The sequence below is a fragment of the Colletotrichum costaricense genome, assembly GCF_030867565.1.
Source record: "Colletotrichum costaricense strain IMI 309622 chromosome Unknown Scaffold_1.1, whole genome shotgun sequence".
Classification (NCBI taxonomy): Eukaryota; Fungi; Ascomycota; class Sordariomycetes; order Glomerellales; family Glomerellaceae; genus Colletotrichum; species Colletotrichum costaricense.
In genome coordinates, this window is record NW_026848230.1 from 46,397 (window position 1) to 72,721 (window position 26,325).

General features: G+C 52.1%; 11 protein-coding genes across 11 annotated transcripts; 7 read left to right on the forward strand and 4 right to left on the reverse strand.

The window, feature by feature from the left end:
* Window positions 1–214: 214 nt before the first annotated feature.
* On the reverse strand, window positions 215–1,855 carry CCOS01_00021 (cytochrome P450; the record flags this gene model as incomplete). Its single annotated transcript, XM_060448218.1, has 2 exons — window positions 215–1,427; window positions 1,548–1,855. 2 exons carry the CDS (start codon window positions 1,853–1,855, stop codon window positions 215–217), a joined length of 1,521 nt encoding a protein of 506 aa, XP_060319656.1.
* A 1,058-nt stretch (window positions 1,856–2,913) lies between these two features.
* On the reverse strand, window positions 2,914–5,379 carry CCOS01_00022 (uncharacterized protein; the record flags this gene model as incomplete). The annotated part of the gene is made up of 1 exon (XM_060448219.1): window positions 2,914–5,379. One exon carries the CDS (start codon window positions 5,377–5,379, stop codon window positions 2,914–2,916), a length of 2,466 nt encoding a protein of 821 aa, XP_060319657.1.
* A 1,222-nt stretch (window positions 5,380–6,601) lies between these two features.
* CCOS01_00023 (uncharacterized protein) lies at window positions 6,602–7,573 on the forward strand (the record flags this gene model as incomplete). The annotated part of the gene is made up of 2 exons (XM_060448220.1): window positions 6,602–6,634; window positions 6,692–7,573. The coding sequence occupies 2 exons, from the start codon at window positions 6,602–6,604 to the stop codon at window positions 7,571–7,573; spliced, it is 915 nt and encodes a 304-aa protein (XP_060319658.1).
* A 2,301-nt stretch (window positions 7,574–9,874) lies between these two features.
* Window positions 9,875–11,509, forward strand: CCOS01_00024 (adenosylmethionine decarboxylase; the record flags this gene model as incomplete). Its single annotated transcript, XM_060448221.1, has 2 exons — window positions 9,875–9,989; window positions 10,056–11,509. The coding sequence occupies 2 exons, from the start codon at window positions 9,875–9,877 to the stop codon at window positions 11,507–11,509; spliced, it is 1,569 nt and encodes a 522-aa protein (XP_060319659.1).
* An 816-nt stretch (window positions 11,510–12,325) lies between these two features.
* Window positions 12,326–13,614, forward strand: CCOS01_00025 (uncharacterized protein; the record flags this gene model as incomplete). Its single annotated transcript, XM_060448222.1, has 3 exons — window positions 12,326–12,571; window positions 12,631–12,872; window positions 12,936–13,614. 3 exons carry the CDS (start codon window positions 12,326–12,328, stop codon window positions 13,612–13,614), a joined length of 1,167 nt encoding a protein of 388 aa, XP_060319660.1.
* A 638-nt stretch (window positions 13,615–14,252) lies between these two features.
* On the forward strand, window positions 14,253–14,789 carry CCOS01_00026 (para-nitrobenzyl esterase; the record flags this gene model as incomplete). Its single annotated transcript, XM_060448223.1, has 2 exons — window positions 14,253–14,402; window positions 14,505–14,789. The coding sequence occupies 2 exons, from the start codon at window positions 14,253–14,255 to the stop codon at window positions 14,787–14,789; spliced, it is 435 nt and encodes a 144-aa protein (XP_060319661.1).
* Window positions 14,790–14,879: 90 nt separating this feature from the next.
* CCOS01_00027 (uncharacterized protein) lies at window positions 14,880–15,098 on the forward strand (the record flags this gene model as incomplete). Its single annotated transcript, XM_060448224.1, has 1 exon — window positions 14,880–15,098. One exon carries the CDS (start codon window positions 14,880–14,882, stop codon window positions 15,096–15,098), a length of 219 nt encoding a protein of 72 aa, XP_060319662.1.
* A 685-nt stretch (window positions 15,099–15,783) lies between these two features.
* Window positions 15,784–17,020, reverse strand: CCOS01_00028 (thymidylate kinase; the record flags this gene model as incomplete). Its single annotated transcript, XM_060448225.1, has 3 exons — window positions 15,784–16,258; window positions 16,317–16,425; window positions 16,522–17,020. The coding sequence occupies 3 exons, from the start codon at window positions 17,018–17,020 to the stop codon at window positions 15,784–15,786; spliced, it is 1,083 nt and encodes a 360-aa protein (XP_060319663.1).
* Window positions 17,021–17,454: 434 nt separating this feature from the next.
* CCOS01_00029 (uncharacterized protein) lies at window positions 17,455–18,877 on the reverse strand (the record flags this gene model as incomplete). Its single annotated transcript, XM_060448226.1, has 2 exons — window positions 17,455–18,575; window positions 18,793–18,877. 2 exons carry the CDS (start codon window positions 18,875–18,877, stop codon window positions 17,455–17,457), a joined length of 1,206 nt encoding a protein of 401 aa, XP_060319664.1.
* A 2,909-nt stretch (window positions 18,878–21,786) lies between these two features.
* Window positions 21,787–22,188, forward strand: CCOS01_00030 (uncharacterized protein; the record flags this gene model as incomplete). Its single annotated transcript, XM_060448227.1, has 1 exon — window positions 21,787–22,188. One exon carries the CDS (start codon window positions 21,787–21,789, stop codon window positions 22,186–22,188), a length of 402 nt encoding a protein of 133 aa, XP_060319665.1.
* A 374-nt stretch (window positions 22,189–22,562) lies between these two features.
* CCOS01_00031 (uncharacterized protein) lies at window positions 22,563–22,882 on the forward strand (the record flags this gene model as incomplete). Its single annotated transcript, XM_060448228.1, has 2 exons — window positions 22,563–22,645; window positions 22,738–22,882. 2 exons carry the CDS (start codon window positions 22,563–22,565, stop codon window positions 22,880–22,882), a joined length of 228 nt encoding a protein of 75 aa, XP_060319666.1.
* Between the last annotated feature and the right edge of the window lie 3,443 nt (window positions 22,883–26,325).

Here is a 26,325-nt window from a genome sequence, read left to right on the forward strand (position 1 = left end):
GTGCTGGTTATTGAAGGTGGCTTTCTTAATGAGACGATGTGACCATGAATACCGCGTGGCTTGAAGATCCTGGGACATGAGCTTGCGAGCATTGAGGAATGAATGAGCTCGAGAATAATGAGTTACAACTGAAAGCAAGTGCAAACGCTAAATACCCTGCCGTGACAATCTAAGAAGCTTCAAGGCCACATTTCCAGCCAAAGAGTTGCGTAATTCACCGCCTCTTGATGTTGATATCGAGTGCCAGAGGCTTCCTCAGGAATCCCTCGTTGGTCTCCATAATCTCTTGTCTCAGCTCAACTTTGTACCTCCTAGCCCATGTCGCGACGATGAGCTTCATCTCCATCTCGGCCACGTTCCTTCCGACGCATGCCCTGGGTCCGGTGCTGAACGGGATGAAAGCATTTTTCTGCCTCGCCGTAAGCGACTCCCATCTCTCGGGGCGGAAATCGTCAGCGTCCGGTCCCCAAATCTCCTTGGAGTGGTGCATGGTGTACGAAGGAACGCTGAGAACGGTGCCGGGAGGGAAGAAGTGGCCGCGAATGGTGACGCCGGGTGAGTTTTCGGGGATTTGGCGTGGTAGACCAATGCCAGAGGTGGAGTGGAAGCGGAGCGTCTCGTCAATGACCATGGCGAGGTAGGGAAGATCCTTGATCATCTCGTAGGTCGGGACATCGACGGTGGGGGCGATGGCCTCGTCGAGTTCCTTTTGCAGCCTCTCCAATACGCCAGGGGTTCTAGCAGCGTGGTACAGAAGCGCGCAAGAAGAGTTGGAAGTCGTGTCGCTGCCGGCAATCAGCTGCGTCAAGGCCTCGGCAGTAAGCTCCTCTCTGCCCAGAGGCTCTCCCTTGTCGTCACGTCCCTCCATCAGTCGCGCAAGCAGATCCAGTCTGTCGATATCGGGAGGGTTGTCCAGTCTAGCCTTGACACGCGCGATAGCCATGCCCGCTAGATTCTGCACGGCCTCCAAGCCTTGGCTGAAGAAGGGATCCGGAATGTACTTTGCCCAGGGCTTCAGGTCGGGGAGAATTCCAAGAGTGGCAGAAACCTCGCCTCTCCGGTTCAGAATTTCAATGGCGGGTGCGTATATGGGCGGGCTGTTGGGGGATTCGCGAACCTCGGCGATATCAGCACCGGATGCAAGCATGCCAAACGGCGCACCGAAGGCCAAATCGCCAATAATGTCAAATGCCAGGTAGTTGAACCATTTCAAGCAGTCAATGGTGGCGCCAGCTGGGTTGTTCTTGGCGAGCTCATCCCACTTTTGGACGAAGAGGACCAGGTTCTCGTGCATATAAGGCTCGAATTGGCCAATTGACTTGACGGAAAAGGTGTGCGACACAATCTTGCGCTTGCGTGAGTGCTCATGACGGTCTCTGGTGTTGAAGAGTCCTCTCCGAATGGAGACAAAGGCGTCGTAAAAGTCTCTGGTGCGGGGTCAGTATGTCTCGAGTCAAAAATTGAATGGTCTTGGCTCTGGGGACTAGAGCTTGAAGCCACCCAAAGGGCAGCGCATGGCCCATTTTTGAGTGAGCGAGAACACTTACGACTTGAGAAAGCCGTTGCCGTGACCATAGATGGCCTGAATGGCCTCATCGTCGGCAATGCTCACATGGTTGGGCTGGATGCGAACCACGGGCCCCATCTTCTTGTGGATTTCATCGACGGTTTGGTATCGCGTGCCACGCCGGACAATGGAGAGAAGCCACAGATTGGTGAATTGTGCGGGAAACGGTGCCGGAATTCCACGAAGGGAGCCGAATGTGACGAAGAAAGGGTAAAGGTAGTAGACAACTACGCCTACGACCACCAGGGCCGGTGCCCAAGGCGTGATGAGAAGCTCTAGGATGGCCATAGTCAAGCTTTTCTCGTCATGAATGAAGCTGGTCCACCTTTCCAAGATTCGGAGAAGGGAGGTCGAGAGGAGTTGATATCTGAGTAAAAAGGGTCCCAATGGACTTCAACAAGACTTTAGAGTTCCACGGGAATAATCAAAAAAGTTGTCGACATGTGGACGCCGGGGGCCCTTCTTGTACTTGTTCTCTCGTGAGTGTGGGTGTGGGTGTGGGTGTGTGAGAGAGAGTATCCGTTCCAAGGTGCTAAGGTTAGTTACGTTTCCCAAAACACAAGCAGCAGCCATTTAAAAAAAGATGATAACAAACCGAGACACCCGTGACGCTACGCTATGCGTTAAGCTTTCTTTGGGACCCTGTCCTGGTGGATATCGCGGGGCGCGGAGAACCGACACGCCTCTTCCCCCGTCCAAATCCTTTGGCTAAGACCAGACGACGCCCCCCTTGACACAGCCATCCCGCAACGAGAGCCCTAATCCCCCCCGCGAGTCCCCGCACGGCACTGAGTACGGCAATCACGGTCGAGACGGCAGTCAAAGTCGGGATCGCGAGTCGGGGCTCTGACACGGGGGATGCCCATCCTTACCGGTCAAACGCCCCGCTGGCATAACCCACAGGTGGATGTGCTCGGCCTCACAAAACGGCTTGGCCCCACGTCATACGCCTCCGAGATTTGCGTTGCCTCGGGTTTAAACACGGAGCTCTGTTCATCGCGAGCCATACCGAGGCTTGCAAAAGAAGACGTGTTTGAGTAAAAAAATACTGTCTAAATTGTACAACCACTCCCTATATACAATGTATGTGTGCCAGAACAAGGTCCTTGTCCAAGGTGCCTTTACCATCCGGCCCTATGGGATTTTCCAATGTCCACCAAACGCCAGAATGAATGCAACATACATGTAAACTTTAAGTGTATGGCCAAATGATGGGAGAATGAAGGAAGTATGAGTACAGCAAAACGCTACCTGAATGCCAGCCGTCCTCTCGTGCTTCTACCGTAGCTTACGTCGAGGTCCTTTGTATGAATAGTGACAAAAATGGCCAGAAAAAACAAAACCGCTCATCTAAGCATATACGATAAATCTGGCAGCTCACGCACAAATTGTTGCACAAAATCATAACCCTCGGTGCTCGTCTTGGGCGGTTGCGCCGTGGACGGCGTCTGGAAGCCCGTTGTGCATGGGGTTTCAGCAGGCCCTCCCGCAGATACGCCGGTAATACCAGACAGCAATGGGTCCGGCGGGTCGTTGAGGTTGGCTGCGATGGATATATTTGCTGGTCGCTTAACCGTAGACGCCGGTCTGAATGTGTATGTATTCGCAGATGCTGGCGGGCTGAGAGGGCCGTCTTGGCTTTGGGGTATACTTGCTGCCGCAGACATTGTGGAGGCGGGGGTGGGGCTGCTGATGACATTGCCAATATCCCACAGTCCTGATTTGTTACGGGAATCATTTTCTTTGTTATTCCCGGTGCGGAGTGCATCGGCTCCCGGGTGACTGCTAGTCAGGAAGGCATCGGGAGGCGGCATGCTCGTGACTTCGGCTAGCGGGTTGGTCGAGAATGAATCCCAGCTAGTCTTGGGAAGGGAAGTGGAATCCGTTGCTTCAGCCGTCGTTGGAGAAACCATGTCTCCCCATTCATCGTCATCCGCATCTGCACCCGCATCCGCACCCTCAATCTCCTTTAAGCTCGTAGCGCTGAGTGCTGGTGGAGGTGTCGGCGCGGTCGGCTTGATGAACGCCGGGAGGGACGCATGTGACTTTGGCGCGTTGTCAAACCCAGTGAAGGCCAGAGGTAGTGGTATACCCGTAGCCTGAGGCTTTTGCATCGCCGTTCCCGATGGTGGTTTTATATCCCCAGGCCCGCTGCTCCAGCCAAACGTCGCCAAACCCTCCCAATTGTCGTTGCTTTGTCCCATGGCTGGCGTGCTCCCCGTAGAGCCAGGGAGAATAGGAGCTGCCGATAGCGAGGGCAGGCCGCTTATTGAATGTGTTGGACGGTGGATGGACGCTTTCCGCTTTGCCTTACGGCCGAATACTCTGTCGAGATCGACCGGAGATGCTGCTGTAGTCGCGTCCCAGCCGAAGCTTTTGCCGCCCGCATTTCGTGCCAGTCCTCCTCGGAAAGGTCGTCCTCCGAACGAATCTTCCTCTATCCAACGACGAACAGTTTTCAACGTTTCTTGCCGGAGAGTGGAATTCGTCCAGTTGATTCGGACATAATTGTCGTCGTCTCCCGCATTGTGCTTGCGCAAAGACTCATGGCGGGACAACCGATACCACATCTTGCGCTCGGAGATGCTCACGAAGCTGTCGTGTATGACTCGATCCGGTACATCTTCGGGTGAAACTGATTCATGCAAGGAGACGTCTGGCAGGAGAGCTTCAAGGTGTTGAAGGTCAACCTTGAAGGGCTCGTGTTCTGGGCGTGTTGGCTTGTCAATCTTGATGGTCTCCTCTTCAACTTTGCTCCCTTTATCCAGTGATTCCTTTGCGGTCGGCTCCAGCGTGTCGCGAGATTCCATTTGCTCCTGATCCTCTTCTGCCAGGTAGTCTTCGGTAGTTCTCTGGCAGGGTAAATCTCCTGAGCCAATATCGGGCCCTCGGCTTACACTACGGCGTAATGAAGGCGCCCTCTCGGGGGAATCTGTGTTTCGCTTGGCAATGCCGTCGTACATCTCAACGAGCTCCAGAACCTTGCCAGAGGCTTTCCTCTGCGCAGGTTTCGGTAACGTATTGTCTTCGATAGAGGTTATAGGGGAGTCGGCGTGCCTCGCGCCTGTCTGTCCGTCGTGTTCGTCATCGTTGTCAGACGAGGCTGAAGCCGAGGCTGATGAATGAGCGACATCGTGATCGTGCTTGGGAGTAGTTGGGAATCGATCGAAAATCGGAGTATCGCTGAACTGTAGGTATTCGTGTGAGGGGTCGGCAAGAGGTTCGGCGAATTGTGTAGTTATTGGCGTATGGGCAACGAATTCCCTTTCAAACGCATTGGGAGTATTCGTTAAGCCCAGACCGATCTGCGCTTGCTCGAGCACAAGCGGCGGGACGTCTGGTATCTGGGGAAGATCGGCCAAGGGTTCGGGGTCGTCTCTTGTATAGGTCGACACGTGGTTCGCCCAGGGGTCAGGTGAAGGCTGGCCGGGGGAAGCGCTGTGAGGGGCGGTGTTGGGAGTAATGGGAGGTCTCAGTCCCGGCGAGGGTGATCGGCTTCGAGGCCACCTGGGTGTGCTGCTCTTCCTTCTAGGCCTGGGCTCATAGCTCGGTGTCAGACCTTCGATTGGCGTGGCATCGTTGCCCCAAGTCCACGGAGATGCATTCGCAGCCTGTCCGGGGTCAGGGGATGCCCAATCGCCAAAGGCATCGTCGTCGAGCCAGGCTGACTGGCTGGAAGGTAGGTTCAGGTTGCTCGGGGTGGAGAGGAAGGCGGGTGGTGGAGGTTCGATGATAGTCTTGGAGGGACTGGTGGAAGGCGCATTTGTATTGTCGGTAGATGATGCCCACGGGGAGCCCCATGGATCGTCCATTGTGCGACACTACAATTCATGGTGCTGAGGAAGTCGATATGAGGAAGTGTGCGGTCTTCCGCAAGTGAGGTTGTTGCGATTGAGGGGCAGACTAGATAGCCATGTTATTGTCTCTTGAATTCGCGAGCCGCGACTCGGTTGGTCGCAGAGCGATTCCCCAAGCTATGCAACAGGAACAGAAGCGAGACTGGAACAAAGAGGGAGTTCCAAAAGCGTGAAGCGGATGGCGTTGTCTCAACGAGTGGACGCGCTAGTGTCAATGAAGAACTCGACAGTAAGGACAAGCTTCGCGAATTGAATTGTTTAAGGTATGGACGGAAAAAAGGGAACGGAGATTGCGAGATTTGAGATGGGAGATCAGACTGGGAAAGGTAAGGGACGCACTGATTGTTGCAGGCACGGAGATGGAGACCCAGAACCAAGTCCAGAACCAGAAATGGCATGCAGTTGCCAGACGACCTGACCCCGTCGTGGATTCCGGACGTGTCGGAGAGCGTCTGTGCGCGACCAGTAGCCCCTTCAACTTCAACTCACTGCGTGTCTGGGATTGGAGCTTGGCGTTCTGTTGGTGGGTCCCACGGTTCCAGCCGCGTTCCTTCCCCTTCCCCTTCGAGTCCATCACCTAAGCACGCTAAGTAAGGTACGGGCTGCACTCACTCCATTCAATGACCCGACGTTTAGCCACACGGAAGTAAGATACTTTATCGATAAGAAAAGGATCACAGATATGAAAGATAACATAAGCACCCAGAGCCACAGCATTCCATTCGCGCCGATTGCGGATGACAAGATGTGAGTGAGTTGAGTGTTGGAGGGGCAGATCAAAAGTCCATGGGATGCCATGGAATTCTTCTAGAACACGTCAAACGTTACCAACAGTACCATCCATGATCTACTTGCCTAGCTATCTCCAGAGTCGATCACTTCGGGCATAGGTAGACAAGACTTTTACTCACGGCCAGAGGCAAACTTTCCCCTTCCTTTGGCTTGGTCGTCTTTTTTGTGCTTACCAACCCCGCGGGCTCACACAGTCACACTGCCATTGGGTGGGGAACAAGCATAGCTTGATTTCAAATGATGCCCATTTGACTTGCTCTTCAACCTCACCTTCATCTCTGGTGACATAGATACCTTACTTACTCGGTGCACTTCGCTTTTCCGACGACTTCTTCTATGCAGCAACTCTCACTCCCATACTTCAAAAGATTCCATTGTCATCAACATGTCGCTTTCTAAAGTGAAGCACATTGTGCTGGTATGACCCCTCATTTTTCTCTCCGTGTACCTGAATGCCGACTGACTGGCCATGTAGGTCTTGTCGGGCAAAGGCGGTGTCGGAAAGTCTTCAGTGACGACGCAACTGGCCCTATCCCTCGCGCTCGCAGGGCATTCTGTGGGTGTACTCGATGTCGACCTTACCGGACCTTCGATCCCTCGCATGCTGTCGATTGAAGCAGAGAAGGTTAAGCAAGCGCCCGGAGGCTGGCTCCCCGTGCCTGTCCATGACGCCGTCGAAGAAAAGGGTATCGGCTCATTCCATGCCATGAGTCTCGGATTCCTTCTGCCCAGACGCGGCGATGCCGTTGTCTGGCGCGGACCCAAAAAGACGGCCATGGTCCGGCAGTTCCTCTCCGATGTCTTGTGGGATGAGACGGACTATCTACTCATCGATACGCCCCCGGGCACCAGCGACGAGCATATTTCCCTTGCCGAGACACTGCTGCGAGATGCTCGGCCTGGCCAGGTCGCGGGTGCCGTTGTAGTTACGACACCACAGGCGGTTGCCACGGCAGATGTCAAAAAGGAGCTCAACTTTTGTGTCAAGACCAATATCAAGGTTCTCGGTGTGGTTGAGAACATGAGCGGCTTCGTCTGTCCTCACTGCTCAGAGTGTACCAACATTTTCAGCTCTGGCGGAGGAGCCGTCATGGCCCAGGAGTTCTCGGTACCATTCCTCGGCACCGTACCCATCGATCCTCAGTTTGGCGAACTTGTCGAATCCGGCAGGAGGCCGCAGTACCCTCAAGGGACGCAAATCCACGGTCAGGATATCGGCCAGGCCGAAAAGGAGGGCGAGACAAAGGGCGACACTCTTGTCGAGAAGTACCAGGACTGTTCGCTGTCTCACATCTTTAGCGACATTACTTCCAAACTCACAACAACGGTAGAGGCACAAGCACAAGCACAGTCATAAGCAAAATGAGCCATCTACGGATACAATGTCAACTCATGGAGTAGACGACAGGCTCAGTATCTGCACCGTGCCGCAAATTTTTACCCCTGGCGAGGTGAAGAGGACGCTCGGCTTGGTGCCCAATTCTAGGCACACAACGTACCAGGGGTTGAGAACAGCCATAAACCCCACGACGGTAATAACTGTGAGGTACAGAAACACTGGGCATGGCGAAGTCAAAGCAGCATGCGAAATTCCAGCTCAACACGCATCTGAGGGATACTAGGGATTTCTAGAGACCGGACAACATACAAAACACCATGCCCGCTCCACGCTGACCGGGCCCGACTCCGCTGTCGTTGACGAAATCCGATGGGCGGCCCAGTCATCGATTCGCAGAAAGGTTGGAAGCACGTGAGGATGCATCGAGATTGGTGGCATCCCGGTGCCTCGGACGGGCAAAGCCCCGCAAAACATGGCGGTACCTGTCAATCAGGTACCTTGCCCAAGCCGCTGTCAAATTCCTGGTACTGCGCAAGAAGCCCCAAGAAGTTGAAGCACGATGACTTTCACCGCATGTCCCACCACTCGTATGTATTTACCGGATATGGTCTGAGGAAGAGATGCATTGCCTTTTTCTATCAACTGGTTCTTACAATGCGACGCATCGCGATTCGAGCCTATCTATCTCTCAGAATCCTTCACATTTAGTTGGTGACTTTGCTGTGCTTACCTTACCTACGTAAATGTATCCGTACAAGTTACCCCTCCATGACAGGTGGTGTTAATCTTAGGTCCAGGCCTGGGGCTGCGAAAAATGACGTCTGAGTCCCGTTCTTCAGCGACACGTCCCCCCCTGCAGTGTATCTAAGCCACCAATGTCTTTCCCTGTCTGAGCTGTCTCGCAACCTCCAGGATGTCTTTTCCGTCCTTTCCCGGGCATAGCTCTCCACTGGCAAGTGAGTGCAATTGACTACCTACTACTACCTTACGCGGCGCGGTACTTCATATGGTTTGCAGCAGAGTCGAAGGTAGTGGGAAAGGAACAGGTGTTTTTTATCAGCAGGGAGACCTTGGGCATTCCCAAAACGGCTCTCTGCAGCGGACAGTCGGTCAAGAAATACCGCCAAAAAATGTTGCCATCTGAAAAGTGCGCAAATGGAAGTATCCGTGAACCTGGACTTGGTGAGGGAGGTACTTTAGAGCAAGTACCGCCATGTATGTTTTAGCCAGAATGTCCTCCCAGTTGGCAGTGGCAGCTCCTCGTACCTCACGTAGTAGCTTGGGCTGAAATTTTTGTGTGGAGAGGCCGGGGAGGGGTCGCCCCCATGCCGCCAATTGTCGCTCAATTTGCAGAAACAACTTTTTTTATATATTTTTTTTATTTTTTTCTTAACCCACCCAGACAACGCTTCCCCTCCACCACGAACCACAACGAGCACATCCACATCCACCACGACGGAATCCCTCCCGGAGCTTCAAAATTGACAGCCTACCTTTCCACGCCGAAATCTTTCTTCGGTTGTGCGACCTGCAAACCTCGTCTCTCGACCCGACGGAAACCTCATGATCAATACACAAACCTAGTACCTTGCGACGGTCATCTTTTTACTGGTGGCATTCACGCTGCCCCTCGTTCTGCGACTTCAGCCAATTTCTGGCCATCTATGAACCAAGTCGACCTCCTCCGCTTCCTCTCCAAGCCCGCAAAGTAAGCCCTTCACTCTCCTCTTGGGTTCCTCGGTGGAAGTATCATCCATCCCATGCTCTATCTATTGATCAATTCAATCCGACAACCATTGGCTACCTTCATAACATCGGCGCATCCCGCTAACGTTTCCCTTCCCTAGGCCCAGATAACACCTACTTAAACACTAGGCACCAAACACTTCCATAGAAGCATCGCTCTTCTACTAGACTCCGTTTCCCACCATCCAACCGACTTCCCATCGCGCAGATAACCTCGTCTGCCGGGTCCGATACTCCACCACAGGTATCGGTTTCTGCCAGAGCGAGGCCCTACAACAAGACACAATTCCGATCCTTAGGGTTATTTTCCTACCCCTCAACGCTCGACCTCCCTAACGTCCTCAAGTGACGTTGCACCTTCTATACACTGTTTGCTGCTGGCTCCGCCAGCCTCCAAAATTGTCCACCCTCCTGTGGGCCTACTCTCTCAAACGAACGCCGCAAAGTTCGTTTGAGCGGTAGCTAGTGTCCCGCGGACTTCTAGCCCTTTACCGGGAAAGTCATCAAACATCCAAGCCTACTCTTTCTCACGCGAGCTCCCGGGTTGCGCCCAAAGAGCTAGTCCTGCAGAAGATGGTCAACCCCTCCGTCCCCAACGACTACGCCCTCTCCCCGGCTGAGGCTACTCCTCATCTGACAATCAATCATGATGTCGCTGCTGACCTAGACTCCACCAACGCCTTTGAAGGTAATACGGTCTAAGCAAAATGACAAGCCTCTAATCCGACCGCTTGCTGACAGACATGCTCTCTAGGCCCGGAGAAGCTCCTCGAAGTGTGGTTCGCCCCTGGCCCCGAGTCCCTCCCCGCGAGCGCCCAGCCCAATGGCCTGAAAGCCGTCTCCGCCGACACCTGGGTTACCATGCTCGACATGGTCAACTGCAAGATCCTCTCAGTCCTTGAGTCTGACTCTGTCGATGCCTATCTCTTGTCCGAGTCGAGCTTGTTTGTGTTCCCCCACAAGCTCATTCTCAAGACCTGCGGCACGACCACTCTCCTCCTGGGCTTGCAGCGACTCCTCCACATCGCGGCTGAACACGCCGGCTTCCCCTTCCATAACGCCAAGGAATCCACCAACGTCAAGGCTGCTGCAACCCCCTACCGAGTCTTCTACAGTCGCAAGAACTTCCTATTCCCTGACCGTCAACAGGGTCCCCACCGAAGCTGGAGATCCGAGGTCAAGTACTTGGATGACCTGTTCGAGGGTGGCAGTGCCTACATGGTTGGCAAAATGAACGGCGATCACTGGTACCTCTATATTACCACGCCGAACAAAACCTTGACGCCCCCTAGGACTCCTGACGAGGCAGAAGAAGCTGCTGCATTCGCCGCCAGGATTCCCACAGGTAGCGTGGCCAGTTTCAGCAGCGGCTTCGAGGAGCGCAGTGACGAAACTCTTGAAATTCTCATGACCGATCTCGACCCTGAAAATGCGAAGCAGTTCTACTTGGCGGACGCGAGTGCGGTCGCTACCGACAAGTTGCACTTGCCGCAGACACAGGCGGCTCGGGACGATGCCCACCAGAGTTTGGGTGACATGTCTCAGGTTCATGAGAGGGCGGGCGGCGAGGACCATGTCGACGTCTTTGAGAACATCGGCGAGTCTGACCTCAACGATGGCGAACGTGCCGCCACTGAGGCTTTGACAACCGAGGGTCACGCAATTGGTACTGTTGTTTCCGAGGGTTGCGGTCTCTCCAGCGTGTACCCAACCAGCAAGTATCCCGGAGCTCGTGTCGACGCCTACCTCTTCAGCCCTTGTGGCTTTTCCGCCAACGGTGTTGTTCCTGCCATTGCCGACGAAGACGATGACTCGAAGAATGAGAAGGGCGGAAATGCCGCTCATTACTTCACTGTCCACGTCACCCCGGAGCCCAACTGCTCATTCGCCTCTTTCGAGACCAACGTCCCTGGAGGCCAGAGTGGCCGTACCACGGCTGAGATCATCGAGCACGTCGTTGACATCTTCAAGCCTGGCCGCTTTAGTGTTACTCTGTTTGAGGCCAAGGGCAAGAGCGCCAACCCCTATGGCATGGGTGATTATGCTTCTCGTGCGACTGCCGTTCAGCGTCTCGTTGACCCTGTCCGCGGGTACCGTCGCATTGATCGCATTGTCCATGACTTTGAGGATTACGACCTCGTCTTCCGCTTCTACGAACGGGATGACTGGGCTGGCGACCGTGAGGCTCGCCTTGGAGAGGAGATGTGAGTTGCCCTCTATGAGGCGTTGGCTATGTTTCTATTCTTCGAACGCGTGATACATCTAGCCATAGTCTGTCCGGTAGCCATCCCGTTCAAAAACGCTCGCTATATATCATACACATATCTTTGCAAGGTATTTTTATAGTCAGATACTGTCAATCTTTGGATTTAGTTGCAGGATTTGTTTCTGAAAACAGATTGTTTCGTCAATAAATCACGAATCAGAGCCCCCTACACGTCGTCCTACCCACGAGCTTTGTCACTTTATCTGACATCCTGGGCCTACTCCACTCATTGTCTGATACCTCAATCGACCTTGATCCCGATGCACTCGATTGCTTGGCAGATTTCTTCCACACTTAACGAGGCCGGCTGCAAGCCACAGCCATCCGGTTCAGCTACAAATTCTTGACCAGCCTCGGGCCGTTATTGACATGTCTACTGATATTGGCAAGGAGAAGCCCAGGCTTGAGTTGAGTCTGCCAACCACGCACAGTTTTCTGAGGCGTTTATGGCTGCTCAGTAGCAGCCGGGCTCTGGAATGCATCAGATCGATAGGCCTTTGAGTCCCGATGCAGCGGTGCTCCAGCCCACAACCACCCCAGATGGCCGTTGGTCCCCAGCGACCAGTGCCTCGATTTGTCTCGGGCTGGAATGTTGAGAGCCCACCCGCCACGCCAGCAAGTGCTGGCAGCCATCGCAAAGACACCAGCCATCCCACTTCAAGTGATATATGAACATGCTCAGAGAAGGATATCGGAGGAGAGGTGATTTGGACTCAAGCAACAGTCAAGCATCCGATCAACCCTCGCCGCCTTCTGCCATGGCTCCTTCTCTCAAAGGCGACGACACCGTCAGTGTCGTCGAGTCGTTGGAGACAAAGTCCTCCATGTCAGGAAGCGATGTTTCCACAAAATCCCCGCCCAAGCCTCTCCCGATTGTCATGATCGCGGTCATGTTCTTCATGGTCGTCGCGTCCGGAGGAGGCCTTTGTCTTTCGGCTCTTCAGTTTCGGCCCTCAAAGACTGGCGAGCGTGACTGTCTCAGTCAGAGCTTCATCCTGTTTGGTGTAAGTGCTGCCCCCAATGCCTGTGGCTCAGTGGAATTCAGGCTAACAATTCTTCACAGTCGATGATCTCCCCCATGTACGTGGTGCTACATATTATCGTGTCGTTCCGCAACTACCAGGTTGTCAAGAGGCAGTCACTGCAATCACCTTTGGTGTCATGGGCTGTCATTGTTGCCCGCTTGGGTCTCTTGCTCTGGATTCCGGCCGTGATACTCTCTTCGGTAGCTCTATCACATTACCCCGGCTTCGTGACACAAAGCCCAATTACTGAGCTGAACTTCTCAGTATCCGTCATCGGAATGTACGTCGCAACCTGAAAATGCATGCAAACAAAATGCGTCTGGGACTAATACTCTTCGACTAGCACTTGCAGCATTGTCGTCATCCTTGTCCTGGAGATTGCATCGCACCCTTTCGAGTTGCCCTGCTTCAGACGGCGGAACACGGTCACTTGTCTAGTCAGCGCCTTCGAAAAGGATCTCAAGGACGAGGAAGCCAAGCCTGCAAGCCGGCCAAACAGTCGTCCTCCGACCCCTCCAGCCTACTATTATTTTCCTGCCAACCACCGACACACGATCCCGGCCCCAGCAAGAGCCAAACTCGTCCGCAAAGCCAGCTACCCCCGGCGCCGAGAGCAAATCCCACCCGTCCCGCCTATCCCGTACCCGCACCCGGACTCCCTCGGCATCATGCTGCCCATCGCAGAGCCTCTGCCTCCTCTTCCCGAGCTGGAACAGACTTCCGTCGCGCCGGCCATCAAGATCACCCCCGCCAACGCGCCCGAATGTCTCTGCCCCGGGAACGGTAAGCTCGCCCCGCCGGCGAACAAGGACAAGCCGTGTCCCCCTCCCCCCGGAACGGCATGGGCTAAGGATTGGGAGCAGCTAGCCGTTGATACCGGCGTGCGACGAAACGGGTCATTGAGCGACTATGGGTCTACCGTCGGAACGGATACGCTTGATGGAAGGTTCGATACCTGTGGAGTTGCGTTGAAGCCGCCTCTGCCTTCGATCATCGTCACACATAGTCCAGAGCAAGTCTGACAGCCGAAATGTTGTGGAAAAGTTGGATAAAGTTCCTTCCTTTGAATGCTGTACTATTTGGTTGTCTGGGTAAGGCGAGATTATGGATTACGGGTCATGGGTAACGGATTACGGATTATGGGTTATGAGCAGATGAAGCGTTTTTTTGTTATCTTTACGAGTCGTCTTGTTGGATTTCTTTTGTAATGAATCTCAATTCCATTTTCTCGAACATTGTCCTCGTACAATCTTTTGAGAGCCTGGTGATAGTCTTCTTCCTGGGTCGAAGTTATGCTCCTCACAAGTCTGACGCCCGAGCAAGCAGGCCAGTCATCCCGCGCGGGAGGTCATCGCAGGCTCCGTAGTGAATAATGTGACGATCTGCAAAACACGTCAGATGCCCAATATACTCGGAAAAGCAGACTCGCTAGAGTTGGACGAGGCCCTCCATGCTTCTGGTTCATGATCCTGTACCAAGCAGTCGTGGAGGCTGTTGGGTGGATAACGAAGAGTATATAAACGAGGTCACAGCATCAAGCACATTATAGCCGTTCTTATGCTTGGTATCATTCTTTGACTCCTCGATCTCTGCACTTCACAATCCAATCCATCATCAGAAAGGAGATCGAGCAGGTTCCTTGGCCTGCGAGTCTAAAACCATGAAGATCCAGAAGTTGCTTCTTCTACCTACTGTCTCCTTGGCCACATCGACGGGCTTTCCTACCTGCTTGCTCGGGCGCGGCGGATGGCAACTGGGTCACGGCAGACTCGATCTTTCTGCTTTTGCGGCATACGAAAACATCATTGCCGTAACTCTCAGCTACCGCACAAATGGTAGGATACGCTCAATCTACAATGATCATCATCTACACAGGCATGTATCCTCTAGAGCTAACGCATGTGCTCTATAGTCTTTGGCTTCCCTACTTAACCTGAGATCCCACTGCCGGAACCAAAACCTGGGTTTACACGACCAGCGTCTCGCTCTCACTTGGGTACAAGAAATCATCGCCTCCTTTGACGGCGACCCGTCCAAGGTTACAATCTGGGGCCAGTCCGCAGGCTCCTTTTCGGTGGACCACCACCTCAAAGCCTACGCCAACGACACGCTAGTCCCATTTCGAGCTGCAATCATATTTAGCGGCCAGATGAGTTTCGGAAACCTCGCCCATCCGCCGCCCGGAATCGATGCCTAGACGGTGCTTTCGCGTTCAGTCGGATGTGTCAACGTGACAGATGAACTAAGGTGTATGAGGGCCGTTCCAGAGGAGAATCTAATCAGCGCCATGCGAAAGTATCGCATCACTTTCGGATCACAATTCGATAACGTGACGGCCCTCAGCAAGCCGAGGGATCTCTGGAGAAACGGAATCGTCGTCAGAGTTCCTCTTCTGACGGGCGCAGTGGAGGAAGAGGGGCGTGGGCTGGTCAATGACAAAGTCAACATGACGGCCTTGTTCAATGCATATCTTCCGCCGGCTCTGATATCATCCGAAGACCTGTAGACGATTGTCTCATTGTATCGCTCTGATACCCGAGTCAAGAATGACTTTGATCTTGCTTCGGCCATTGACACTGATTTGCTCTGGTCTTGTGTACGTTTTCTCCTCAACCGAACCTCCCCAAAACTTGAAGTCGCTGACGAACAGGCGGGGCCTCAATCCACCCTTGCCTCAATAGCAGCCTCGAATAACATCTCTACCCGGCTCTATCACTTCATCAGCTCCATTCCAAATCTCTTCCCTAAAGAGTACGACTGGCTAGGCAAATTTCACGGCTTGGAGATTGTTCTTCTCTTCACCGATCCGGATACCACACCTTACACCCCTCAGACATATGCAGTGTATGAATACTTCAGGGGCGTCGTTGCGCGCCTTCTGAAGAATCCTTCCGCAGGTCCTGGGTGGCCGGCCGTGGGGTCGTCTTATGCTCCAATCGACGTCGCGGTTCTGGGGGATGTGGGTGATACCTCGAGCGTCAAGACGGTGTTAAATTCTACGGCCCTGAATGAGAGGTGCAAGCGTTTCAACATGATATGGCCCAAACTCGAGGTTATATATCGCTATGCTCACTCTCATAGGCATCGATGAACTCGGTTCGTGCAGATATATTCATACCGAATCTCGTATTATTTGACAACTTCTAGCCAAAAGCCCCCCCCCCCCCCCCGAAGCGCTCAAGCAACTTAGCTCACGACACAACCCTCACCGTGCTCCCAGCCTCCCCCTTCTCAACCGCCTCCACTCTTGGCCCAATCTTCCTCCAAATCTCCTCGGCAACATCCTCAAGCGTACCCCCAGCATCGACCACAACCAAATCCTCCTCCTCTTGCCGAAACTCCCGATCGACCCTGCCCTCCTCGCCCAGCCCACCATCAGGCCCAACGCGCCCCAGGCTCAGGCCCCAAAACAGCTCGCGTACCCGCTTCTGGAACTCGGCCTTTTCGTACACTTCGCCGCCCCAGCCCCCGCGCTCCCGGGCGACGGCCTCCTCGAGGTCGAGGAACAGGACGAGGTCCGGTCGGGGGAGGCCGAATTCCGGTTGACGCGCCCAGTGAAGGTTCAGGGTGGGGTTCTGTTTCGCGGCGGAGTAGACGATGCCCGAGTGGTAATACCTGTCGCAGATGACGGTGTATCCTGACGCCAGGAGATTTTGGATGTTTTTTCTAGACAGGTGTAAGCTTACTCAGATATAATGATGTACGGGAAAGGGGGACGACTTACACTGCTTCCCATCTGTTTGCGCTAAAGAGAAGGTGGATGACGTGGTCTTCCATCTCGACTGAGCTCTTGAGATAGGCATCAATCATTTGACCAATAGGCGTTGTTCTATCTAGAATATGAGTTGAATTAGTGACAACAGTTGATGCGTCATCCATATACAAGTATGGAAAGACCATCGTTGACGTTACAAAAGCTGGATACGTACCCGGAAACCTCATAACCTTGACCTTCTTCCCCTCTTCAATCAACCGCTGTTCAAGCAGCTTCACCTGCGTGGTCTTGCCACTCCGATCAAGACCTTCAAATGCGATGAAAGTCCCGCGGACGACACCCGCCGGCGGTGTGGTGACGGGGAGAGCATCACCGGCCTGTCCGCCGCTTGCGGCCGACGTCGCTATTGCCGCCGTGGCAAGGTCATTGATCGATGCCATTGAGTCTCGATGTTCCGTTTGACAGTGAATCCCGGTGCTCCAATCGCAACTTCTATGGTCCAATGAGCGGATATGAGTGCGGGACACTGCGATGGTGTGAGATGCGAGTGTCGCCGAGTGGTGCGGTTCTGGGTGCGAAGGTGTAATGAAGTGGACACATGCGGGCCGAGTGGAGCCCCGGAATACGGGCGTTGGAGCGACCGGGTACCTAGGGTGAGGTGAGCGGCTGTCACGTGGGAGCACATCGCGGACCAACGACACCAGATTGCCCATCTTGAAGCACCCGGATGGTGCGAGGGATGATGTGACGACGGATGGCAGTGTCTTTCGTAAATGGGCTACACGGTTGCATGGTCAAAGTTGTTGGCCAAGAGGCATGGTGGGCGTGGTGACAAAAAAGGCTCCAAAACGTTGCAGAAATAATAGCTTCAATAGTGCTCTATTGATAAGGACATCAATCGCTCAAACACAATCAAACAATAGCAATACTCCGAACCCAGCTTTGTACAAAACAAGACACCCGAATCCGCTGTTCCTACACCAAGAGTGTCCCAGGGTTCCCCGTCGCTTAGTCCTTGCTCGTCCATCCGAAATCCCGAATAACCGTTGCAAACGCCGCATTCATCATGGACCCGTAATTAAAAGATGGTGAATAGTTGGAAGCGAAGCATAGTCGAGTCAAATGACCAAAGTGAAGCACGCCATCATCAGCATTCAGCAACTACCACCTCTGATTCATCTTTGGCGCTTCCACTTTCCCACAGCTCAAAGCTCTCACCGGTGCCCTCCATAGGCTCCAAGAGCGCAGCCTTGGCCGCTGTCTCTGTAGATTTGCCCATGAGCTCGTCTACACCTTGTTGTTCCAAGGGTTCCTCGAGCGGGGCTGCTGTGAGTTCCGGAACAGGCTCTTTGAGTTCGGGCACTGCGGCTTGGGGGGCCACCTCGCTCTCCTCCTCTTCCTCTTCGTCGGCGGGGACGATAATGATCGATGACTCGTCGCAGCCAAACGCATAAAACTCGCTGGCATCCATCTCGCCCAGAGCTATCCTCTCCTTTTCAAAGATCATCTCGTCCTCGCTAGTACGACGAGCAGAGCGACGTGCAGATATCTGGCTCACATCATCGACAGGCGGCACATTTTCCTTGTCACGACCCTCTGCGCGGTCCCTGCTGGCTTTGCGTTCACTCTCCTCATCAGAGCTTATGTCGAGGACACATGTGCCGTGCTGGAGCATGTTGGTCATTTCCTGCTCTGGCGTATCCTCATGGATATCAAAGAACCAAGATGCCTTCAAATCAGGCTCGTCAACAAGGTCCTTCACGGCATTCCGCGAGGATGTGGCAACAGTAGAACGGGCAGCATAGCTCGGGATAGTCCCCTTGAGAGCAGCATCGAGGCTGAATGGTGCCGAGGAGGATGAAGGGAGGTTGAAGGCAGGCGGATCTACGCGCGTGTAGGGGCCAGCGGTTCTACGACGGTTTGAAAGGATGCCGGATCTCTTGCCGCGAGTTGGCGAACGACCAGCGGGAGCTGAGAGTGGGGAGGACTTGGCGATAGCCGTATTGATCTTAGCTGAGGGCGATTTGGGCTGGAGTAAACTGCGAGGGCGAGATAGGGTAGGCCTTGAGGAGTTCAACATAGGGCTGGCAGCGAGAGGCGCGGCCTTGGTTAGGACGAAAGACGAGGGCTTAAGGACATCCTTTGACGGGTAGAAGGTTTCGGAGCTCTTAGATCGCTTGGAGAAAGCAAACGGGTCGACATTTTCGCAATCGTCGGTTTCTACGCTCTCTGAAGCTTTGCGCTTACCGCCAGTAGCTGATGGAGCAGCTGTTGGAATTATTAGCTACCATTTGCGCAAGGATTTTGGACATGTTTGGGGCAGGTGCTGGAGTTGGTGGTTTAGGCGCATTCTAGCGGTATGGCGGGCTGATGTCGTTGAGAGAGCCACATGCAGCGCCCGCCATGTTGCGAGCACACAATATGAGAACATATGAACTGCAGGGAGGGAAACGGGCGTGCTTGGTCGTGGGTTGATCAAACATACCATTCTGTCTATTCTTAATGCTCGTCAGATTCTGCAGTCGGGTGCCGTCGAGGGGCGCAAAAGGTTGACGTGAGATGGACGCCATCGTGTGTGGATCGAAGCGGTTGTGCGCGCAACAGGGCGAGTGGATGTGGTGTTGTGGTTCCGCTGTGCGGTGCGATGGGGTGCGGTGCGTCGGGAATGGGGGCAGCCCAGCCAGCGGCTTTCAGTTTGATGCCTGGGTCCCAGTTGCTCTGTGATCGACAGTCGGCTCGATTCGTAGAGAATGGGGACTCGTGAGTGAGTTCCTGCGTTCCCTCGTCGGTAAATTCCCTGGGAAAGCAAGTCGGTGCCAGACAGACTCGACAGTGTTGAAGCTTTGGGGGCGGCGGTTAGGCGTGCAGTGGAATAGCGTAGCGAGTGTGTGTATTCGTTGTTTATTTGTTGTTCTCTCCCGCGCAGTGGAATCGAGAGAGTTGGTTGCAGGAAGAGAGTGATCGAAACGCAGTCGACGAGCTGGCGTGGGGTGGGAAGGGGGGATAGAGAGAGAAAAGAGTGCGAGCGAGGTGAGCGTCGGTAGGGAGCAGGGATTACTCTAGGCTGAGAATGAGATGCGGTCTCTCTTGAGTGGGAGAGAGAGACGCGGAGAGGGCGCGCGCACGGAACCGGGGGTGGGATAGAGAAGGGCGTGTATCGGTAAGGCCTGGGTTTGGGTCCTGCCGGGGCCTGGTCTTGGTCGTGGGTTCGACAAGTGATAGCGCAAGTACGGAGCAGCAGAGTAGTCTGGCGGTATCTGTTGGACGGATGCCGATGGAGACGGTAGCAAGCGGCGTTGGTCGCTGAATGCAAGGCCCTGGAGCCAAAAAAGTGGTTTGAGGTTGAGCTACGCTACTGCGCGAGGAACAGAGATGGGCCACTCAGTGCCCAGAAAAGCAAGCGACGGTATGGTATGTCGAGGAAGACGGGTGTGCGAGGGGCCGACTAAGGACGTGTACAGATAGTATACGCAGTAAGGGCTAGGAATCAAAGTCTAGGCGTCTTGTCAGCAATTGGAGAGAGATACTTGGATGATGGGATTCGTAGGAGGGGAAAGAATAGGGCAGTCTAGGGATGGCGGGTACCTTGCTCTAAAAGAGACGCGGAGGCAGCGCAAAGCAAACACGGTCTGGCGCCTGGGTGGAGCAAGAATTAGTTCTCAGCCGATGGAGACGGAGATGGGACGTGGATTGTGGAAGATGGTGTGCGGCGTGCCAGGGCAAGGGGGCGAGGGATGCCGGGCAGGGTAAGGTAGGACAGTAAATTGATCTGCCATCTGCGGTGTATTGGATCATGGGATGCTTGTTCACTCACCTCGAGAAGTTGGAAGTCGAATAAGTTGGGTCGAATGAAGGCTCAAGTCTCGAAACGGCGATGCGCGTTCAGCTGTGTGCCGGTGCGAGATTAGGTGGTTCCGGGAGACGAACGATGAACCACTGGTGCCTCGACAGGTAATAATGGGAAGCGTTTGAACGGATAGAGAGAGATGAAAGACTGAGAGACTGGAAGCGCCAGAGACTCAGAGACAGAAAGCGACGTGGTAAAACGCGAGAGTTCCGTGACAAGACCAATGGAGACGTCGTATTGCTGGCGTGTCGAGATGGGCCAATGCAGGTGAGAGACACCAAATCATCCAAAGATCAATTAGGGAAAGTCTAAGTACCTTATTATCAAAGAAAGTTAATTCTTTCTAAGTTATAAGTATAAAAATATAATTTTAATAAAATAGTATAGTACTTACTTAGTATTTAAATTAAGATACTTTTTTAAGCTTATTATTAAAAAAAGATAATTATATTATTAACTACTTATTATTAAAGTTTATAAGTAATACTATAGCTTTAATTATAATAGCTTTATTTATAATAAATAAAAAGTCTAATTATAAGTCCCTTAAAAACCTCTAATTAAGAGCTATAAGAGCCTCTAAGTTAAGTTAAAATACTTATTAAAATATTAATAACTAAACTAACTTTATAATAATAACTTTAATAAAAGACTTAGTAAATAATATTAAAATCTTTATTAATATTAAGTATAATTTATAAAATATAATAACGTAGCTATAGAATATTATTAATATATTTTATACTAAAAAAAGTATTATTAATATTAATAAAATAAATAGAGCTATATTAATATAATACTTTAGTTTTTTTTTATAGCTTAAGGATAATTATTTTAAATAGTATTAAAAATTTATTAAAAAGCTTTTTTAAATACTTTAATATATTTACTATTATTTTTATAATAATAAAACTCTTAATACTTATATATAAGAATAAGTTATTTATTTTTAAATAATAATACTAGCTTATTAATAAGCTATTAAAACTACGATTCTAGCGATTTTTTAATAAGAGAGAGGGTAAAATAGAAAAAAGGATAGGTAAAAAAAGGGTTAAGGTTAAATAGTGCGGAATTTGAGGGTAGGGTAGCGTTTATATATACTGCGGTAATCCTCTAGTAATGTAAAACGATGGAGTTAAATAGTGAATTAGGGAAAGTCAGATGCAGCTTTCCTTCCCTTTTCCCTGCAAGTACTGCGGTACCTCACCTCACCTAAGGTAGGTAGGTAGTCTGACCGGGCGGGCACGACGGGCAGGCGGGCAGGCGGACAGCTGTGATGGGAGAGTGGAGCAGGCACGTATGTATACCTATACGTATGTACTTACCTCATTGGCGTGCTGGCGTGCTGCTGAGGAAGGAAACACCACACGTAAAATCCCGTCAGGAAAGAGAGACTCGTCGGGAAAGTGGATCTACGGGAAAGCGACGTTCATGCGACGGGCTGTGTAAGTCATATGATTGGTCGGCGCGAACAGGAAAGGCAGCAGTGGCCAGGCGCACCTCGACCAGGATGCAACTTCCCTCTCCAGTCTCCACTCTCCGTACCGCGATACACGGCCAATTAAACGCGTCTGCGATAAGCGGGGCAACGACTTGCGACCAGCCAGTCATGTCTTGCCTGTTCTCAATATGGGCGACTGTGCCCTTCCGTCTCTCCCTCTTTACATCCGTACAAGTTTAGGCTTCACCAACTGGCAAGCGAATATCCCTAGAGCGCGACCTGATTCCAAGGGAGAGTGCGAGACATGCGAATTTGCCCTACGCGCTCATAAAACCCACATAGTCCGTCAGGTTGCCCACTATGCATCCGTATCTGTTCCGTACACTACAGTGATCCTCATCCATACGGCCCACAGACCGGGACCCCTCGCACCCGTCGGCAGTGCGTGTGGGCATTGGCATTTACCTTCCGAAATGACAGCTGCCCATGCAATTGCGTCCTCTCACTCATTCTCGACTTGGGAGTCTGTCACTGCAGCCCATTCAGCAGATCATCTTGGCTACGGATATCTTTACCTTACCTTGCTCTAGTGGATACCTGATCTGACTGCCATCACTTTCATCTCAACTCACCCCGCGAAGCGTGAGCGAGCACTGTTGAACCTCTGACCATAGCTCCCACAGCTCATCCATACCTACTATGACTTGCATTCATTCATTCTTCTTCATTCTTCCTCCCTTGGATGAATAGGAACACTACTTACTTTTGTCCCGCAAACCATCTCCAAATAATGTCAAAGCACAGATATGCCACATTGCTTATTTCTCCTCTCTTTCTCACTCACTCCACCACTCACTTCACCTCGCAATCAAATAGCTCCCCTCATTCCAATATGCCTCGCCGCAACCAATCGAGCTTCCAGCCGATGTTGGCTTAGAGCCTTAGCCGCCCTCACTCACATATTATGGCCCTTCCGACGCAGGGGGTAATCCCACCTACCTCAGACCTCTGCTCTGCCACTCTCCCCGACCTCGTATTGGGACCTTCGTTCGTCAGTTTGCTGAGCACACATTCTCTGGGTGACCTCATGTCTCGTCCAGGGACTTGCTTGACCCCACCTCTCATGCTGGACTTGACAGCTGCCCGCAGAACCGCGAGAACGGCACGCCAGGTCTCCCATCATGGCCACCCAGCATCACGGGTGGCCAGACGGTCTTTGGCCTCTCGCCTCCCGTGTTCCGGGTCTCTTGCGTTGCGGGCCTCCGCGCTTCTCAGGCGTTCTGATAGCGCAAGTGTTGCCTTATGATGCACCTCAACTCTCCTCATGCCAACACAACCCATTGGCCTTTGATCATCGAGGTGACGCCAGCCTTTAACCATCTTCGCCGCTAATGGGGAAGATATCTCTTCATCCTCCATTCTCTGGGCTTTGGGCTGGGCCACGGCCATCGTCCTAGCACTTCGATTCGTCGGCTTAGAGCGTAGCTCTTGTGTTGTTGGCCATGATTCCGGGCCTCCCTCGCACTCATCCACCAACTCGGCATGAGGATTGCATGAAGATTAAGCCTCAGAGTCTCAACATCGCCACGTCAAACACAACACAACGTGCTGTCACAGTCGACTGACGTGAGGGCACATCTGCCTCTTCTTCGCAATGTCTGCTGAAGCCTATTCCTCGGATTCATAAGCAGGGCTCGACTATCTAGTTGGTCCAGCAGGCTCCCCCATATGCCTCGTAATCTGATGCGAAACATCCACCGGCGCCTGCTGAACTTCTGTGAACGAGTAGGTACTCTGTCAGCATGATCATCCTCCAGGTCTCTTGCAGACAGCCAGCGCTATTATTGGACGTGACTGGCAAAAGTCTTTGCCCTCGCTAAGGTGGTTCATGCATGCACAAGAAGTCGACAACCTGATTGAGCCACGTCTACAACCCTAATCCAAAATCACCAACCTCACTGCCGCGCTTCCCCAGACTAACAGATATGACGCCTGTGACATGCAAGGCCCTGACATCGATGCGTCGGACGTCCAAGAGAATGCATGTTGCCCTTGCTTCGAGCTCTCTACTCGGCTACTGAAGCTATTCTTCGCTTCTTCGCCGTCAGCTGATCGAGGGGAGAGGCTGGTCATTGAGACGTAAGTTTGCACCGTTCATTCGCTCCTTGATTCATTCTTGCCATTTTTTGTTTTGGCTTCCTGCAGGTCGCAATTCCTTCTACAACAACCGATGAACGGTCCACCAAAAGCAATCATCTTATTTAGATGGCGCTGGTGCCGTTGACGCTATAGCGCGCCGAGTAAAGGCGGAGTCGTAATTCGTCTATCCTTTTACAAACTTTTGAGACATCTATTGTTCTTCCAACTCATCGAAGATCATCTGGATCAAGAAGTCACACAAATGAGACAGCTTTCGTCTCATTGTGTCCATTGTGGCGAGACATGTTCACCGGCATTTCATCCAGCGGCTGGGAGATGCATCAAGTGGCATAGCGAGACATGGCAACAACCACCGAAACACAATTGCGGTGGTTGGATATTAGCAATAGAGTTTCACTGTCAGCTTCTCTTCTGTATCATTTTGAGTTTCCATTCCTTTTGCCTTTTGCTCTGCATCTCCATCGATGCCCGCTGCGCTACAGTCAATGAATAGTCCCGGCGGGCAATCGGCGCCACGGTGGATCCCTTCGCTTCCGATGTTAGCGGGCGACGTGCAGGGACAACGGCGTTTCAGACGACATCTCAACCGATAGGGGGCACGAGGGGAAACAAAAAAAAAATGAGGAGGCTGGGAGAATTTCTAGACCACGGGCGAGGAATTCCCAGCCTCTTTATTTTCTCGAAAGAGGTCTGGAGATTTGCTTGAGTGCTTAAATATCTTTTACCCCTCTCTAAGCCCCCCTGCTGCGGACGTGTAATGCGGGTTTGTTCGCCCCCTTGCATGACACCATTGGGCTTACACCGGTACATCGTGACGCCGTACAACGCCGCCGGCTATGAGAAACCTGGAAAAGATGGAAACATATATGCGGTCAATCCTATGATGAGTGACACAGGTCTGCATAATGTTGGACACGTGGCTAGCTTGTGGCAATTTGTGAGACGGAGCGCTCGTGGCTGGAACCTGGCAGCAGTGCACTGTTGAGTCCAGGGCTGCGACTCTCGGTTGATTTCACTTGACTAGATGATATGAGTGAAATTCAGCTCTCAGAATTGATGAGGTAAAGACACCTTGAAACAAGGTGGCTGGTCGAACCTTTCCAGCTTCCAGTTAGTGTGGGTTTGTTGCGAAGCTTTCGCCAAATCCATCGCTATCTCGGTGATCAATAATTAGACTCTGTGATACCGTATAACCCAAGTGTATCACCGCTTGTAACAGTCCCAATACCGAGTCAAGTGAATGTAGCCATCAGCACCTGCCCACAGAGATACCTCAAACAGTAGAGTCAAGTAATCAGGCAAAGCGGCCTCAGCGGAGCATCAGTGAACCTCAATATACGCGCTAAACATTGATAATATTGCCATAGATGAGAATGAAGACACAGTAGAAATCGTTAAAGGACAGGCTCCATGACTTCACGAGGCGTCGATCTTGGTAGATGTCTTCGAGATTTCCAACGTCGGTAGTCAGGCCTTCATTGGTGGCTGGTTCAAGCGCTGATGCCGGCATTCTTTTATATCGAGGGATGGTTGCTTGCATGTTAAGACTATTCATCTTGACATCACCCCGAGTGGACATCTACTTCGAGCACATGATTGCATTTGCCTCACCAAGTATCTTCTAAACCTCCACCCGCCACGGTTTCATCCACATTACGCATGCTATATGGCTGAAGTGAATATCCAGAGCGCGCACAGGACTTTGAAACTTGAAAATTGTATGTAGTTGGTTCTCTCAACTTCAGCTAACTCGGTCGAGCTTGCCATACAGCCCTCAGCCAATACTCCATGGAACGGAAATGAGTAATATCGTTGAATCCGTACATACCTACTCATATTCATCATGGCAAAATGCCTTGGTCTAAGATTAAGTGAGACTAGGTGAATCACCATAACCAGGACATCTGAATATACGTCGTTCATTACCAAGCTTAAGAATCTGCATCTACTAATTATTTCCGTCTCTCAACGCATCTTCAAGCTAAAGCTACTCACACAGAACACCTACGAGAGTCAGAACTAATATATTTGTGTCTTGAAATCCTGTCCATTTACGCCTTGGATTATACTAAGAGCCTGATACTGTACCTTGTAAGCTCTTTGATACACGGTGGTCAGATGAAGAGTTCCAGTGCTAAGCACCATTGCCGCGCTTCGAAGAGGCCAATCTCAGAGCTTGTCATAAGGACTTCATAAGCGGTTATCAAAACGTGAGTAATAAGACACAATGGTTGGGTTTATATTGACCTAATGAAACTCGAGACAGTTTCTCAAACTACATGTTCATCTGTTTCTCTGTTGGCATTACGTGTTACAATCATGAGCTTTCAGCTCGTTGCAAAGATGCAATGCAAATAACAGGAGGCAGTAGAGACTTTCCCTAAAACCATCAATACGAGGAGTACATTCCGTCACCTTTACGTTTTCATTTCAAAGTCTGCCTGCTTACCTCTACCGGCTTTAGGTGCCGCCGGTATAACATTTGGCCGTGTTCTCATATCTTGAGTCATCTTGACAATAGCACGTAATCGTGTATGTTTAGAACTAACAAGGAAGATGAAGAGTTG